This window comes from Cannabis sativa, chromosome X, assembly GCF_029168945.1.
Source record: "Cannabis sativa cultivar Pink pepper isolate KNU-18-1 chromosome X, ASM2916894v1, whole genome shotgun sequence".
In the NCBI taxonomy this organism is placed as follows: Eukaryota; Viridiplantae; Streptophyta; class Magnoliopsida; order Rosales; family Cannabaceae; genus Cannabis; species Cannabis sativa.
This window is the reverse complement of record NC_083610.1, coordinates 29,532,499-29,548,652: the sequence shown is the minus strand read 5'-3', so window position 1 is coordinate 29,548,652 and position 16,154 is coordinate 29,532,499. Positions and strand designations below refer to the sequence as shown.

At 33.3% G+C, this 16,154-nt stretch overlaps 1 protein-coding gene across 1 annotated transcript; it reads right to left on the bottom strand.

Moving 5' to 3' along the window:
* Window positions 1–11,061: 11,061 nt before the first annotated feature.
* Window positions 11,062–13,137, bottom strand: LOC115702565 (cytochrome P450 81Q32). The gene is made up of 2 exons (XM_030629981.2): window positions 11,997–13,137; window positions 11,062–11,892 (listed from the first exon to the last, which is right to left on the bottom strand). Exons 1-2 carry the CDS (start codon window positions 12,915–12,917, stop codon window positions 11,269–11,271), a joined length of 1,545 nt encoding a protein of 514 aa, XP_030485841.1. The 5' UTR covers window positions 12,918–13,137; the 3' UTR covers window positions 11,062–11,268.
* Window positions 13,138–16,154: the final 3,017 nt, after the last annotated feature.

Below are 16,154 nucleotides of genomic sequence, written 5' to 3'. Positions count from 1 at the left end.
TTTATAATGAATATACATCTCATAGACAGCTTACATTCGGTCTGAACAAGACCTCAACCCACTAGAAACTTCCCTAAAATAATTCTTCAATCAGTCCAAGAATTTCCGTTTCTGTACCTACAGAATCGTGGGCAGTAATTACAACTTTCCTTTTATAGAAAAGGAAAGTTTAGCTCCGGTTTTCTCTTCAAGAAACCTGATCTTAGAAAATGGGAAACTCAACACAAGATCAGAATAACAGCTGGTTAGCAAAGAATCAATGTGTAATCAAAACTTACCATTTTTACCTCAATTTCCATAAATAGGAAAGCTAGTCAACTTTCCTTCCAAGTTTAGATTTACACAAATAGGGAAACTATATCAATATATGCCAGCCGAAATATACAAAGAATAATAAAATATTTTTGTCAATTGAATATGCCAAAAATGGAATTAACAATCTCCCCCTTTGGCACTTTGATTGACAAAACATTTTATTATGAGAAAACCTGCATCAAGTGTTAGAAACCAAAGCAAATAGCTTTTTAAAGATACAAGAGTATATAAAATACTCCCCCTGCATGAAAGCTCTCTAACACATAAAACATAGAACTTTTTTTTTGGACGGAAAAGCTTGCAAACCGAAGAACACAGCAACTTTTTAAACGGAAAAGTGCAAAACCACAAACAATACAACTCCCCCTAAATACAAGGATCCAGAGTTGTAACACATAATCCAAAAAAATAAGTACTACTCCCCCTTTTTGTCTATCAAGGAGCCAAAGATAGAAAAAACCATGAACAAGGTCATAGTAGTTTAAGCATTCACAAATAAAAAGCAAGAGATAGAGAATTGAACCACTTATTCATCATCATTGGGTCGGAAGTATTTCATGATGTTGTCCATCTTCCTGAGAAGCAAGGCTTGGCTTGTCGCTATTCTCCCCAAACACAAGTTGAATTCACCCATTTCTGTAGAAGCAGAAGCAGCAGCAGGTTCAACAGTAACACCAAGGGAAGCAAGGTTGTAAGTCGACTTTCAAGCTTTGGTCTTCGACTTTCTGGCAGATTTCATCGGAGCAGATGACGAACTAGGAACTCCGGTTGCTGGTGCAGGCGACGCAGGAGGGGAGATCGGAGATGCAGAGGCAAAGCCACGAGAGGGCTTCTTGGACGGTTGGGCATTCTTAGTTTTGGCCATTTTTTCTCTGAAACCCTAGAACACAAACACTCTTACACTTTGAAAAATGTTAGACCTTTGAGAGAAAAAAAATGGAAAGAGAAGAGTGAGTGGTGATCGTGGGTGAGTGGGTAGTTGAGCATATATAACATTTGATTTTACTTACCCAAAATCAGAAAAAAACTGAAAAGAAAAGTAACTTCCTTACCTTTGACTCACGTGTGGAAAGAAAAAAAGAAACCAAAAAAGGTTTTTCAAAAAATGGTCAATGTTTCCTTAAATGGAAAAAGGAAACCAAATATCCCCACAAAATCTAAGAAATAAAAACCCCACCAAATCCGAAATTGCCACCAAAAAGGAAACAAAAAATATTTAATTATTTAAGTACAAGTTTCCTAAAAACTCCAAAATAAGACCAAATCTCCACAAATAAAGGAAACATTCTAAATAAATAAATACAATTAAAACATGTTTCCATAAAATAAAAAAAAAATAAATGAAAAAATATATACAAGGATTCGAAAATGAATTCGAAAAAACAATATGCCCCCCTTTTTCTTTTATTTTTTCAAAAAATGCCCCCCAAAGAAAAAATGCAAATAATGAACAAGAGAACACACCAAGACACAAAAAGCACTAATCACCACTTAAGAGCAAAAATTGTGTCTAAGAACATAATGAAACATAACAAAAAATAACAAAAATTTTTAACAAAGCTCACTTGACAACTCGATCACGAACCCTTTTTTTTTATTATTATTTATTTATTTTTTTTTATTTTTTTTATTAAAAGACAGAAAAATAAAATAACCTTGATATTTTTGCAACTAGAATTCACAATGTCCATTTGTCTTTGTCCCTGATGAAAAAAATCAAACTCATAAGAATAATCAGAAATTATTTTATCAAACTAATGAAGTAATAGAATGAGGTCATACCGGTTCACAGGAAAAATTGACTCCATCACCAAGAATATTAAAGCACATCAAACAGTATGTAATAGCTTTATAACACCATTTTCGAGAATAAACAAATTTTACCACAAACTGTGTCAAGCATTAGTGTGTGAAAGTGTAAGCAGGGAACATTGCCCAATTTGTCAAAAAGACTTTTTCTGATAAATTGTACCCATAGGAGACGCTGTCACACTACCTCAATGGTAGCCCTTTTCAATGGTAGCGTATCTTCTACATAACTCCTAATTACATAGTTCCAACTTACTCAGAGATGGCTTTCACACATTGAGATAGGTAGCTCTATTCACCCGATGGAGCTTGAACACACAGTTTTTGAACAACAACATTCGAAAATGGTAGCTTACATAACACTGTTTGATGAACCTGAATATTCCTGTGAGGAGTGGACAATTTTCCTGACAAACCTGTATGACATCATAATATTACAACATTAGCAATAAAATAATGACTGAAATTCTTATAAGGTTGAAATTTTCTTCTAGGACAAAGACAAGACATTATGAACTCTAAGACAACTCAAATATCAAGGACTATGGAAAAATAAAAGCATTAAACAGTACAAACCCCTAAGGATTTCCTTAGAGAAATAAATCGGACCGAGTCAAGAGCTTTAGTAAAAATATCTGCAATTTGTTTGCTAGTTTCAACATATTCTAAGACAAGAATTTTATTTTCCACAAGCTCTCTAATAAAGTGATGACGAATGTCTATGTGCTTAGTGCGAGAGTGTTGAACAGGATTCTTAGAAATGTTTATAGCACTAGTGTTATCACAAAAAATGGTTAAAGTTTTCAAATCAAACCCATAATCTGCCATCATTTGTTTCATCCACAACAATTGGGTACAACAACTACCCGCAGCAATGTACTCAGCCTGCTTTGTGGACGGAGAGATTGAGTTTTGCTTCTTGCTATGCCATGAAACCAAATTGTTTCCAAGATAGAAACATCCACCACTAGTACTTTTTCTATCATCGGCATTACTCGCCCAATCAGCATCACTAAAGCAAACAAGGTTAGAATTAGTGTCTTTTGAAAACCAAATCCCAAAATCAATAGTGCTATTTACATAGCGAATGATTCTTTTCACAGCAGAAAGATGGGATTCCATGGGATTAGCCTGATAACGTGCACAAACACCAACACTATAGCAAATATCAGGACGACTAGCAGTAAGATAAAGCAAACTTCCTATCATACTTCGATACAAAGTTTGATCTACCTTTACTCCTTGTTCATCTTTGCTTAATTTCAAAGTTGTGCTCATGGGAGTGTTGGTATGTTTGGCTTTCTCAAGCCCAAACTTTTTCACCAAATTCTTTGCATACTTGCTTTGAGTGACAAAAGTTCCCTCATCTGATTGCTTCACTTGAAGACCGAGAAAATAAGTGAGTTCACCTACCATACTCATTTCGAACTCCTTTTGCATTTGGGAAACAAAAACCTGCACTTCAGAGTTAGAGGTAGAGCCAAACACAATATCATCAACATATATTTGAGAAACAATCACATCAGAATTAATGTTTTTGATGAAAAGTGTTTTATCAACATTTCCTCTCTTGTAATCATGAGAAAGCAAGAATTCAGTTAGACGCTCATACCAAGCACGTGGTGCTTGTTTTAGACCATACAATGCCTTGTCTAACTTATAAACATGATCAGAAAATGTGGATCCTCAAACCCTTTAGGTTGTTCCACATACACTTCTTCTTTTAATGTACCCATTCAAAAAAGCGGATTTGACATCCATTTGATACAATTTAATACCAAGAATGCAAGCTATGGAAAGAAGTAACCTGATTGATTCCAGTCTAGCTACTGGAGCAAATGTTTCATCAAAGTCAACACCCTCAACTTGAGTGTATCCTTCTTGGGCAACCAACCTTGCCTTGTTTCGAATGATAGTGCCAAACTCATCACTCTTATTTTTGAAGATCCACTTGGTTCCAATGATGTTCACAAACGGTGGTCTTGGAATCATTTTCCAAACTTTGTTTCGAACAAACTGATGAAGCTCATCCTGCATAGCTAAAAACCAATCTTCATCCATTAAAGCTTCTTTTACAGATTTAGGTTCTAAAGAAGAAATAAAACATAAAAATTGAATTATATTGGCATATTTTCTTCTTGTAACCATGCTCTCATCCAAGTTTCCAAGGATGAGATGCGAAGGATGATTCTTTTTAACCCCGGAGGATGGTTCCCTCTGTATTGGATCGTTGATTGAATTTAAAGGATACTCGGATTCTTTTGTTGTTGGATTTTACGTAGCAATGCATTCCCCGCACAAGTAACCTCGACGATCGCTTCGAAACTTCGTCGGGTTCCTTTTCCTCAAGACGAGCTTTTCAAGCAAATCTTCAATCTGTTCTTCTGTGGAAAACTCAGAAAAATCTTTTAGATCATCAACAACAACATTAGCAGATTCCATAACAGTTTGGGTTCGCATGTTATACACACGATATGCCCTACTATTTGTGGAATATCCTAAGAAAACACCTTCATCACTTTTAGAATCAAATTTACCAATGTAATCACGATCTCGTAAAATATAACACTTACATCCGAACACATGAAAGTGACTTACATTTGGTTTCTTACCTTTCCAGATTTCATATGGTGTTTTGTGAGTACATGGGCGCAAGAATACTCTGTTGATGGTATAGCAAGCAGTGTTAATGGCTTCGGCCCAAAGGCGCTTTGTGAGCTTCTTGCTATTCAACATTACTCTAGCCATTTCTGTTAGAGTACGATTCTTTCTTTCAACCACTCCATTTTGTGGAGGAGTTTTAGGAGCAGAAAATTCATGAGAAATACCGTTAGCTTTACAAAATTCATCATATATGGTATTTTCAAATTCCTTACCATGATCACTCCTAATCCTAACAATTTTGCCAATGTTACAATCTTTTTCAACTCGTAATTTCAAACACAGAGTTTGGAAAGCTTCAAAAGTATAAGATTTTTCTCTCAAAAAATCCACCCATGAGAATCGAGAAAAATCATCAACACAAACAAAAATATACCTTTTACCATTTAAGCTTTCTACCTGGATTGGACCCATTAAGTCCATGTGCAAGAGTTCGAGAACTCTAGAAGTATTCACATCTGGGACACTCTTGTGAGAAATTTTCAGTTGCTTACCTAACTGGCATGGACCACATTTTCCCAATGACTCTTTACCTAATTTAGGTAATCCTCGAACAATCCCTGAAACAGATAATTTTTTCAGATTTTTAAAGTGAATGTGACCAAGTTTTTCATGCCATAGGTCAGTAACATTTTCAATGACAGAATGACAAGTGGCATGCGTAGTGAAAGTATAACAATTATCACTAGATCGCAGCCCTTGTAACACAATTTCATCAAGAATATTATATACATAGCAATGATTGCTATCAAAGCTCACAGTATAACCCTGATCACAAATCTGACTAATGCTAAGTAGATTAGCTTTTAGTCCTTCAACCAACATGACATTTTTTAGTTTAGGAAGCCCTTCGAACTTGAGAGTTCCCATTCCTATGACTTTACCAGTAAGACCGTTACCAAATGTAACTTCTCCACAGTGCATTGGTCTTATGTTCACAAGAAATTCTTTTTCACCTGTCATGTGTTTGGAACAACCACTATCAAAATACCACATGTTAGAAGCAACAGTTTTAAAACAAGTAGAACCTACCAAGCATTTGTTTTTGACAACCCATTTTTGTTTTTGTAAAACATGTTTATTTCCAATGTAATTAGATTTAAACATGTTATGCATGGTTATGCATTTAGGTCGAATGTGACCTTTTACTCCACAAAAATGGCAAATAGGAATGAAACGTCTTCCTTTCCCTTTGAAATTGTCAAACTTACCGTGCTGCTTCTTTTCTGTAACAACAGAGTGCTTTGCTGTCGAGACAGAAACCTGCGAGGTAGAAACAGTTCTTCCAGAAACAAAACTATTAGTGGTATTAGACACAGGTTGATTTGGAACATAACCCAGCCCAGCATGATTGGTTTGGCCAGATTTTTGAATTTTTTCAAAGATGGTGGAACCTGGTTAGTGGTATTAGACACAGGTTGATTTGGAACATAACCCAGCCCAGCATGATTGGTTTGGCCAGATTTTTGAATTTTTTCAAAGATGGTGGAACCTGGATTTAACATTTTAACATTCTTTTTAATGTTATCAATTTCCTTGGTTAAAGAAATAATTTTTGACTCTTTTAAAGACAATTCAGATTCACAACATTTGAGTTTATCTTCCAACTCATTAATGTTGTTACACAAAATTTTATTATCTTTAACCAGGGAGCGATTTTCAGCATTAGTTTCCAACCACTTACCAAACATTACCTTGTAGGATTCAATCATGGAATCCTCATCAATTTCTGACTCATCTGATTCGGATCTGGATTCTTCCTTGTTGTCATTGATCAGGATGTTCAAGCAAATGCTTTTTCCTTTTTCCTGCAAATTTCTTGACAAAACACTTGTTAGGACAACTTTTTCTTTTTCATCCTCACTACTCTCAGAATCATCACTCCAAGTAACATTCAATCCCTTTTTATTTTTCTTTAAGGTATTAGCACATTCAGATTGAGTGTGACCAAAACCTTCACATTCTCTGCATTTAATACCTTTTTTATTGTTAGATGGAAAAGGTTTAGAGGGAATGTTACCAGAAATGTTACCTTTTGGGTTCTTTGAAAAGAACTTTTTATTTCCACCAGATTTCATGAATTTTTGGAAATTTTTTGCCAATAGAACCATTTCATCATCATTTTCATCATCAGAAACAATATTTTCAGAAGCATTAAAGGCAATACCTTTGCTTTTCTCATTCGAGAGATTTTGCTTACTCTTTTTCTTGATTTGTTGATTCAACTCAAAGGTTCTTAAAGATCCCATGAGTTCCTCAACCTTCATTTTGCCAAAATCTTTCGCCTCTTCCATTGCAAGCAATTTTGTATCAAACTCCGTCGGGAAGAACTCGAACAATTTTTCGAACCAAGACAGATTCATCTAGTTTTTCTCCCAAGGCAAAAAACTCATTAGAGATGTCGTATAATCTTTCATAGAAATCATTTAAAGTTTCAAGTATTCGACATTCTCAATTCATCAAATCTAGTTTGAAGCATGGTAAATCGTGATCTCTTTACATCAGCAGTACCTTCAAATTGAATTTGAAGGATTTCCCATGCTTCTTTTGCAGATTCACAAGATGAGATTAATTTAATAAAACCTTCACCAACACCATTAAAAATAGCATGTAAAGCCTTATTATTATAACCAGACAGTTTTTCATCTTCAGTGGTCCAACTGAGTTCAGATTTTACCTGAGTATTACCTTTTTCATCATTTTCAGTAGGTTGAGACCACCCTGTAAGAATAGCTCTCCATGCTTTCTCATCTTGAGATTTGATGAAAGCTCTCATCCTGACCTTCCAATAAGGATAATTCGACTCATTCAATAGAGGAGGTCTAGAGATGGAACTTCCTTCTGCAAACAAAGACATCTCACACAAAACAAGTTAAACGGAATAACCTCAAGATCTCACTAAGAATTTAGTGACTTTCTCTGATACCAATTGAAATTCCGTATTTTAATATTCCCAGTTTGATTATTTAATTAAATGCGGAATAATAAAACTGGTACTGAAAACAGTTTTCAGTAGTTACAGAATGCAACTCTGTAACTCCAGAGAAACCCAGAAAAACAAACAGTGCATAAAAGTAAAAACACACAAGATTTTTGTACGTGGTTTCAACAATCCTTTCAGATTGTTACTAGTCCACGGGACCACGCCCAGAGATAAGATTCATTAGATCGGTATCAAAAATACAAAGTAATTGACTTATGCATAAATAGACTCCCTCTTATTGTATGCCGTAAGCTTGATGTATTCCACCTACTAACCGAATCTTGATAAAACTCCAAGTGCTCGAACTCCCTTCGATCACCTTGAAGAGTGCTTGAATCCTCCCGATTCAAGGCTTAAAGGCTATCTCCCGAAAGCCTATACAACCATCTCCCGAAGGTTGTGTGCTTGTATCCTCCTGATGCAAGACTTCAAAAGCAATCTCCCGAAAGCTTGTAAATACCCTTCTCCCGAAGGTGCACTGATGTTCTTCTTCGTTGTAGACTTGAATACAGACTCAAGACAATACAAACAACAAATAAACAGAGTAAGAGTAGAACAACTCTTCTCTACAAATCAAAGACTCTCTTTTTTAAAGATATGAATGGAATTCAAAAGATACAAGAGAGGTACCAAGAGAGGTACTAAACAAAGACACTCTTTCCTTAAGATATGAAAGCAATTCTAAGTGTATGAAAGAGATACAAAACCTAGCAGCTATAAGATGTATTTATAATGAATATACATCTCATAGACAGCTTACATTCGGTCTGAACAAGACCTCAATCCACTAGAAACTTCTCTAAAATAATTCTTCAATCAGTCCAGGAATTTCCGTTTCTGTACCTACAGAATCGTGGGCAGTAATTACAACTTTCCTTTTATAGAAAAGGAAAGTTTAGCTCCGGTTTTCTCTTCAAGAAACCTGATCTTAGAAAATGGGAAACTCAACACAAGATCAGAATAACAGCTGGTTAGCAAAGAATCAATGTGTAATCAAAACTTACCATTTTTACCTCAATTTCCATAAATAGGAAAGCTAGTCAACTTTCCTTCCAAGTTTAGATTTACACAAATAGGGAAACTATATCAATATATGCCAGCCGAAATATACAAAGAATAATAAAATATTTTTGTCAATTGAATATGCCAAAAATGGAATTAACAAAATCAGTTCAAACCCTAAGGCCTAAATAAGCACTACTATCTCCCCTCTCTAATATTCATATGTCATACATACATGAGAAAACCCTAGCACACTGCTGCCCCCTATTCTTTCTTACAAAAAAAAAAAGAAACTAGTTGTGATTGTGATTCCATTCCCAAACGGCTCCGATCCTCCACCCTTCCGCCATCTCTAGTGGCCCTATTCGCACACACAAACGACCACATCGTTGCTTGCCTTGTCGGAGATAACAGCAAGTAAGTTTTCTTTTGTCTTCTCTTTTCTTTCTTTTTTTTTCGTGTTGAAGGAACCGGAGCTCATTTCTTTCTATTTGGTAAGAATCTTCATGGTTGGCCAGACATTGGAGTTCGTTGGTTATTTTTTGCTATGATTTTGAGCATATAGCAATTAGCGTAAAAATTTTGGTAGTTGCAAATAAATGTATTATAATTTTTTCTTTTGTACTGTTTTTTTCTATTTGTGATTTCATGGATTTGGTTATTTTTTATACTATTATTTTTTACTATGATCTTTAGTATATAGCAAACAAATTTTTTATTAGTTGCTATTATTATTATAATCTGTTTTTTTTTTTTCATTTCCTTGATGAATATTGAATATGTTTTTTTTTTTTTTAATTATTATGTTTTTCTTTATTTATTTATAATAATTATTATGTTTTTTTATTCATAATAATTTGACTAACACTGTGTTCTTATAATTGCAGAACAAAAAATCTAAGGTCAAGAAATCATCAACAATTGACAATGAGATTATTGAGTGAGGCTGATATCTAAACTGATTTTATTTTGTTTGAGTTTGTTTTGGACAATCTTAATAGTTTTCAGATTTTAGATGATAGATAACTGTAATATTTGATCTTGAATGATTTGTAATTTTGGATGGATATGTTTATGTTAGAATTTTTAATTTTTCTTTTAATTTATATATGATTTTGATAATGTTGAAATCTGATTTTTTTTAATTATGGGATAAGGGTTATAACCCAACCCAACCCAACCCGTAAAAGAAAAAATGGGTTGGGTTATAAAAAATTTAGGATGTGAATGAGTTGAAAATTTCTAGGCCGATGTCATTGGGTTGGGTCATTAAAATAGGAAAATTTACATAGTATACTAACTTTTGCCATTTTTTTACAAAAATACTGCCAGACGGTATTTTTTACTTTTTACTGTGTTTTTTAATAAGTTTCATTCTGTAGTATACTGTGTTAAGTTTTTACTGGTATTCTACTGGTATTTTTTAGTTGTTCTGTTTTGTGTTCTACTGATGTTTTATAAAAACACAATATTTTTAAAACTTTTTTGTGTGACAGTATTTTTGTAAAAGTTAACCCAAATTTGAGTATTTTTGTAAATTTCCCTTAAAATACTCTCAATCCGGCCAACCCAACCCATGCTCAGCCCTATCAATAATGTTAAAATTTGATACAACTTTTATTGTATAGTTATTATTTAATAAAATACACAATTTATATCATATATATAATTTAATAAAAATAAATAAATATCTGCCGTAAAACGACGATTATTTATTAGTTATTATTATAAGACGACCCGTTTGGCAGAGCTTTTGAAAAAGTTAAAAGCTGCTTTTTGAGAAAGCTATGAAAAAATGTGTTTGGCAAACAGTCAAAAAATAGCTTTTTGAAGAATTTTTAGAGAAGCTACAACTAAAAACTGAAATTGCTCCAACCCAACTTTTAAAAAAAGTTGTTTTAATTAAAAGACTATAATAATTTTTTTTGTACTAAAATCATATTTACTTATTTATTACATATTAAAAAAATAAAAAAGATTAAAGTAAACATTATAATAAAATAAATAATTATTAAATCTCTTATTTTTTTTAAAAAAAAATAATTTATATTTTATTTTAATATTAACAAACAACATCAACCTAGAATTTTTCTTATATATTTGAATTTCTATTTTTTTTTTTTACATTTGATAAAACATAATAAACAAATACTATAAATTATTTTTATCAAATTCATATAAATTTATATTTAAAAAAATTAAAAATATATAAAAGAATAAAACATTATATAAAATAAGTTTTTATATATTTGTGAGTATAATGAACTATAACATTATCATTATCATTATAATAGATCTTAACAACTCACAGTACTTTAAAAGTTTTTTCTTACAACACAACTACAGTTATTTTTTCCCACAGCACAGCTGTGCCAAACTGGCCAATATAATTTATTTTTGAGTTTTCTTAACTTCAAAATAGACATTATTTGTTTTTTCTTTTATTATTATTTATATCTATATCTATATAGAAGATTAACAAGTAAAGAACAATCAATCTATATATGAGAAAGAATGTTGGACATGGTAGGACGTGGTCGGCAGTTGAGTAGTGAGGAATGAGCTTTTGACAAGCTGAGACCTAGCTTTTCTGTCATATCAATCTTGGCCTCATGATCAACCATCTCCCAATCAAAACACTGAATGAGGGAAGCCAAAGTTAGTGCAACCATACGCATGGCTAAGGTCTCACCAGGGCAGCCCCTCCTCCCTGACCCAAAAGGTACTAATTTGAACCCCTCTCTCACTCCCTGATCACCTTCTTCAAATCTGTCCGGCTTAAATTTTGTGGGCTCATCCCATACTTTGGGGTCATGTTGGATGGCCCATAAATTTACCAATAACATGGTGCCACGTGGTACACGATATCCACCTATTATGCACTCCTCCGATGATTCATGGGGTAGTAATGCACCCACTGGATACAGTCGTAGTGTCTCCTTTATGATACGATGAAGATATGGAAGCTTCCCCAAATCTGACTCTTCCACTAGACGATCATGTCCAATACAATACTCCAATTCATTACGGGCTTTTTTCAACACTTCCGGGTGATTCAGCATTAGGGACATGGCCCACTCCATGATTCCAGCTGTAGTATCTGTTCCCGCTGATAATAAAGCCTACAAAATCATTTCATTATAGTTTCCATTGTTTTATTTTATTTTAAAAAGTTAATATGCTGGAAATGGGAATTATAGAATATAATTTTTAATTATTATTGTACCAGCATGAGTCCTCTGATTATTTCATCTGTGTAATACTCAGGGTCCGATTCTTGAAGCGACAGTAAAACTTCGATCATGTTCTTCTTCTTGTGGTCTTTAGGGAGAGAGGTTTGTCGAGAGGCTGCTAATGCTATACTTGTTCTATTCTCATCTATAAGACTCTGCATGAAACTATCTCTCTTCTTCTGTACCTCAATCAAGCCTTTTTCGTACTTTCTACTCAAAACTGACCTGAACAGTGGTAAAAAGTCACTGACATTTGTCGTGCCCCCTAAACGTAGCGTTTCCCTAACTATCTCCTGAAACTTATGAGCTTCTTCATCAACCATTTCGACATTATTATCGCCGTAGTAACGCTTGCCGGCAATCATTCTCATCATTATGTTAAGCATAAGCTCAAACAAGAGCGACTTTATTTCCACCCTTGGATCTTGTTGAGCTGAGCGCACAAGGCGGCGGATGAGCGAGGAGACCTCTTCGGATCGTATGTGAGATAACATTTGGAGGCGATGGGAGGACAGGATTTCGTTGCTTGATATTCTTCGGAGGTTTCGCCAGTGATCTCCATAGGAAGCCCAGACAAGGCTGGTGTAGTTGTATCCTAAGTGTTTGCCGGCCAGCAAACGTGGACGGTTAGCGAATACGACGTCGTTCTTAGCTAGACACTCCTCTGCTGCTGAAGGCGAAGAAATCAGGAGAACTGGACGAGAGCCGAACTTGAGGAGAAGTACCGGACCATATCGATCTGATATCTTGGAGAGAGCTCGATGGACTAAGGGTTTCTTTATGATAAGGTAGAGATGGCCAATAATGGGGAGAACTGGGAAAGGGCTTGGTGGAAGGTTCTTTATTTTGCCAAGGAAATTGTTGGTGAAGGCATATATGGCTATAAACACGATCCAGGAGAGAAACATTATCATTTTGATAATAGATCACTGTTCTGTTTCTTCTCTTCTCTCGAGATTCAACTACTTAAACTTATGATTTATATGAAAAATTGTGTAAATATATAAGAATTTATAGACATGGGAGCTCAGTTGATATATCATGAGATCAATAAAAATAATTTGGTTTGAAAATCTTCGTAATAAATTTTCAAATAAATCGTACGTCTCAATTATTATTCCATGTTGATTTGATCAGAAGGTTTGACATGAAAATGGTCAAACAAATATTTTCTTTTTTATAAGAATATATTTTATGTGTTATATTTTCAGTGAAAACATTCTATCTATCTCAAAAGTCAACGCAAAATAATTGTTGTAAGTGCTGCAGTTTAATTTGATTTGTTTGGATAAAACATTTTAGAGGGCGACTGACTTAGCAATATTGCGGCCTGAATTTAGATGGTGCTTCTTATCCTGGTCAATACAAGCCAGCGTTGATCTATAAAATATTTGTAGTGTTATAAAATAATATAAAATAATATAAAGTAGATGAGAAGAAAGAAGAAGAAAATGAAGAGAGAAAGAGAAAGTGAATGAGAATTTCTGAGTTGTTTATTCCAATGGGGTGAACCCCTATTTATACAAATACAAGAGTGAGATATTAAGAAACTAAGAAAAAGGAAAACTAAGGAAAAGAGGAATGTTGATTACAATTCATGGTAATAAATAAAAGATTTGGACATCCACATAATTATTAATATTTATAACACTCCCCCTTGGATGTCCATAATAGCTGCCTTATTAAAAATCTTGCTAAAAACTTGGTCAAAGGAAAAAGAGTATAGTGTAAACTAACTCCCTCCCCCTCATTTAGGCATTTGTGGAGATCTTCTTATCGACAAATTTCGATCTTGTCTGCCATCTTCTCAAATGTTGATGTTGGTAATAACTTTGTGAATAAGTTTGTAAGATTGACACTTGATTGAATATGTTGAACACCAATATGCATTTTCTTGAAGCGTATAAAGAAGAATTTCGTGAAATGTGTTCTAACTCTATCTCCTTCAATGTACCTCCTTTTAGTTGAACGATGCAAGCAGTATTATCCATAGAGAATTGCTTGGGTTGATACTTCTTTATTGAGTGCAATCCATATGTTTCCCGAATATGCTATGCCAATGATCTCACTCACACACATTCTCTACTTGCTTCATAAAATGCAAGTATGTTAACATGATTTATAGTTGCCTCGTTAAAAACCTTGCCAGAAAAACCCAGTGGGACAAAATCTGAGCTAAGGGAAAAAAGAGTACAATATATATTTCATATTCATAACTATTTGCAAGTTGCCTCGTTAAAAACCTTGCCAGGAAAACCCAGTGGGACAAAACCTGAGCTAAGGGAAAAAGAGTGCAATATAAATATGTCTCCCACTCATGCACATATGATCCATAATTCTTTTGGTGATAATAAATCTCATAAGATTATTGTTATCACTTTTAAAATATCACCATGTATAATCTTTGATCATATATTTTCTATAACTCTTCCAGAGTATGTATGGACTTCTAAATTATGGATGAGGGGTTCGTGGAACATTAGTCTTTATCCAACTAATTGTATCATTCATGTGTGTACACAACTTTGTTCATACGAAAATTTAAAATTTCAAGTAGATATGAACATAACACATTAATGGTACTACAAATTTTCATTTGTGACAATGATGGTACTCCAAGACCACATATTTATTCCATCTTGTTTTATGATCTTAATTTCCATATCAAATGATCATATATCTATAATTCTTGATACATATGAAGTACTTCAGGACTTCAATACTAATGAACAAACTTTATACATTAATATTTCTCGAAATACAAAAGAAATAAAAGTTTGTTCTTATTAATCAAAAACTCTTCAAGAGTCTATCACAACGTATAATTTACGTATTTATATTGCATAGACAACCATAGGTATTTTTCAAATAATAATTTACTTACATGTCTTTATTTCATACAAAGATCTTTGTCATATAGTGCGCGCGACTTTGAATTTATATCACTTAAGACATGTATTAAATTCTTCTAGAATTTTTAGATAAGGCTTATTTAAAATTCTCACTATATTAGGAGCTCCAAATAAATAACCTTTTGTTGCAACATTTATGTGACGCTTATAAATCCTCATAAAATATATTCCAGGCTATAATCAAATCATGATTATATTTTCTCAATATTTAAGCCTTACTTCAATCAATCTCATGTCTATGCAAACTTTGTACAGCAATTCATTATGTACAAATATATATATGCAAATTTCTCATTAGAAATATTTATTTGCACACCCTACAGGTCTTACTTCACTTTATGCGAGTAAACTTGCACAATTTGCGTCATAATATTTTGGCCAAAAATCAAAATGTATGTCGATAATTCTCGACAAATCTAATACCATGATCCTTGCTATCTCATGTTAGTTTATTGCATATGCAAACATTCAACATCTATTGTCGACAAAAATTTCATTATATGATAATTTCCTCCCATATTGACATAACTTATAGAGATCTCTTTAAATTACATATTTTCAAATATGTTTATCATTTATAGGTACCTATATAGAATCACTTCAGGGATTCAATTATGATCAAATGTGTTATGTCTAACTTCTCTTGGGAGTCTTTTCGAGTACCTTTTTCATCACGGTTATCATTTTAATACTTTATAACATTAAGGTATCTCCATGAGTACCTCTAGATTTAACAACTTCAGGGCAAATCAAATGAACATTTATTAATAATTTCTACATTGTTCATTTACGCTTCAGGCGTTTTCAACTCATTCTATCTCAACTTTGAATAATATTGATTTGCAGTTGGTATATATCATTTTGAACTATATTGTTCTTATATACTTTGTGCAAGGATCATTTTTCAAAAATTATCATCATCCCAACTGCTTCTCTCCCCCTGATCGAGAGAATTTTTAAAAATTGTGATATCTAATAATATTAATATACCTGTAGGGATTTCAGTATATCACAATGAATCAATATTTGTTTAAACTCATATATACTATATGACATTGAACTTTAGGTTCAATAAACTTCAGTTTCAAGTTCAATCCTTGTGAACTTAATTCATTTCTAAGAATGAGTCATACGTGTATAATTAGAAATACATAAATTTACACATTTTGTAAATGCATGATTATATAATCTTATCACATCGATAAGAAACTATGCAATAAAAATCTAACAATGGCTCAA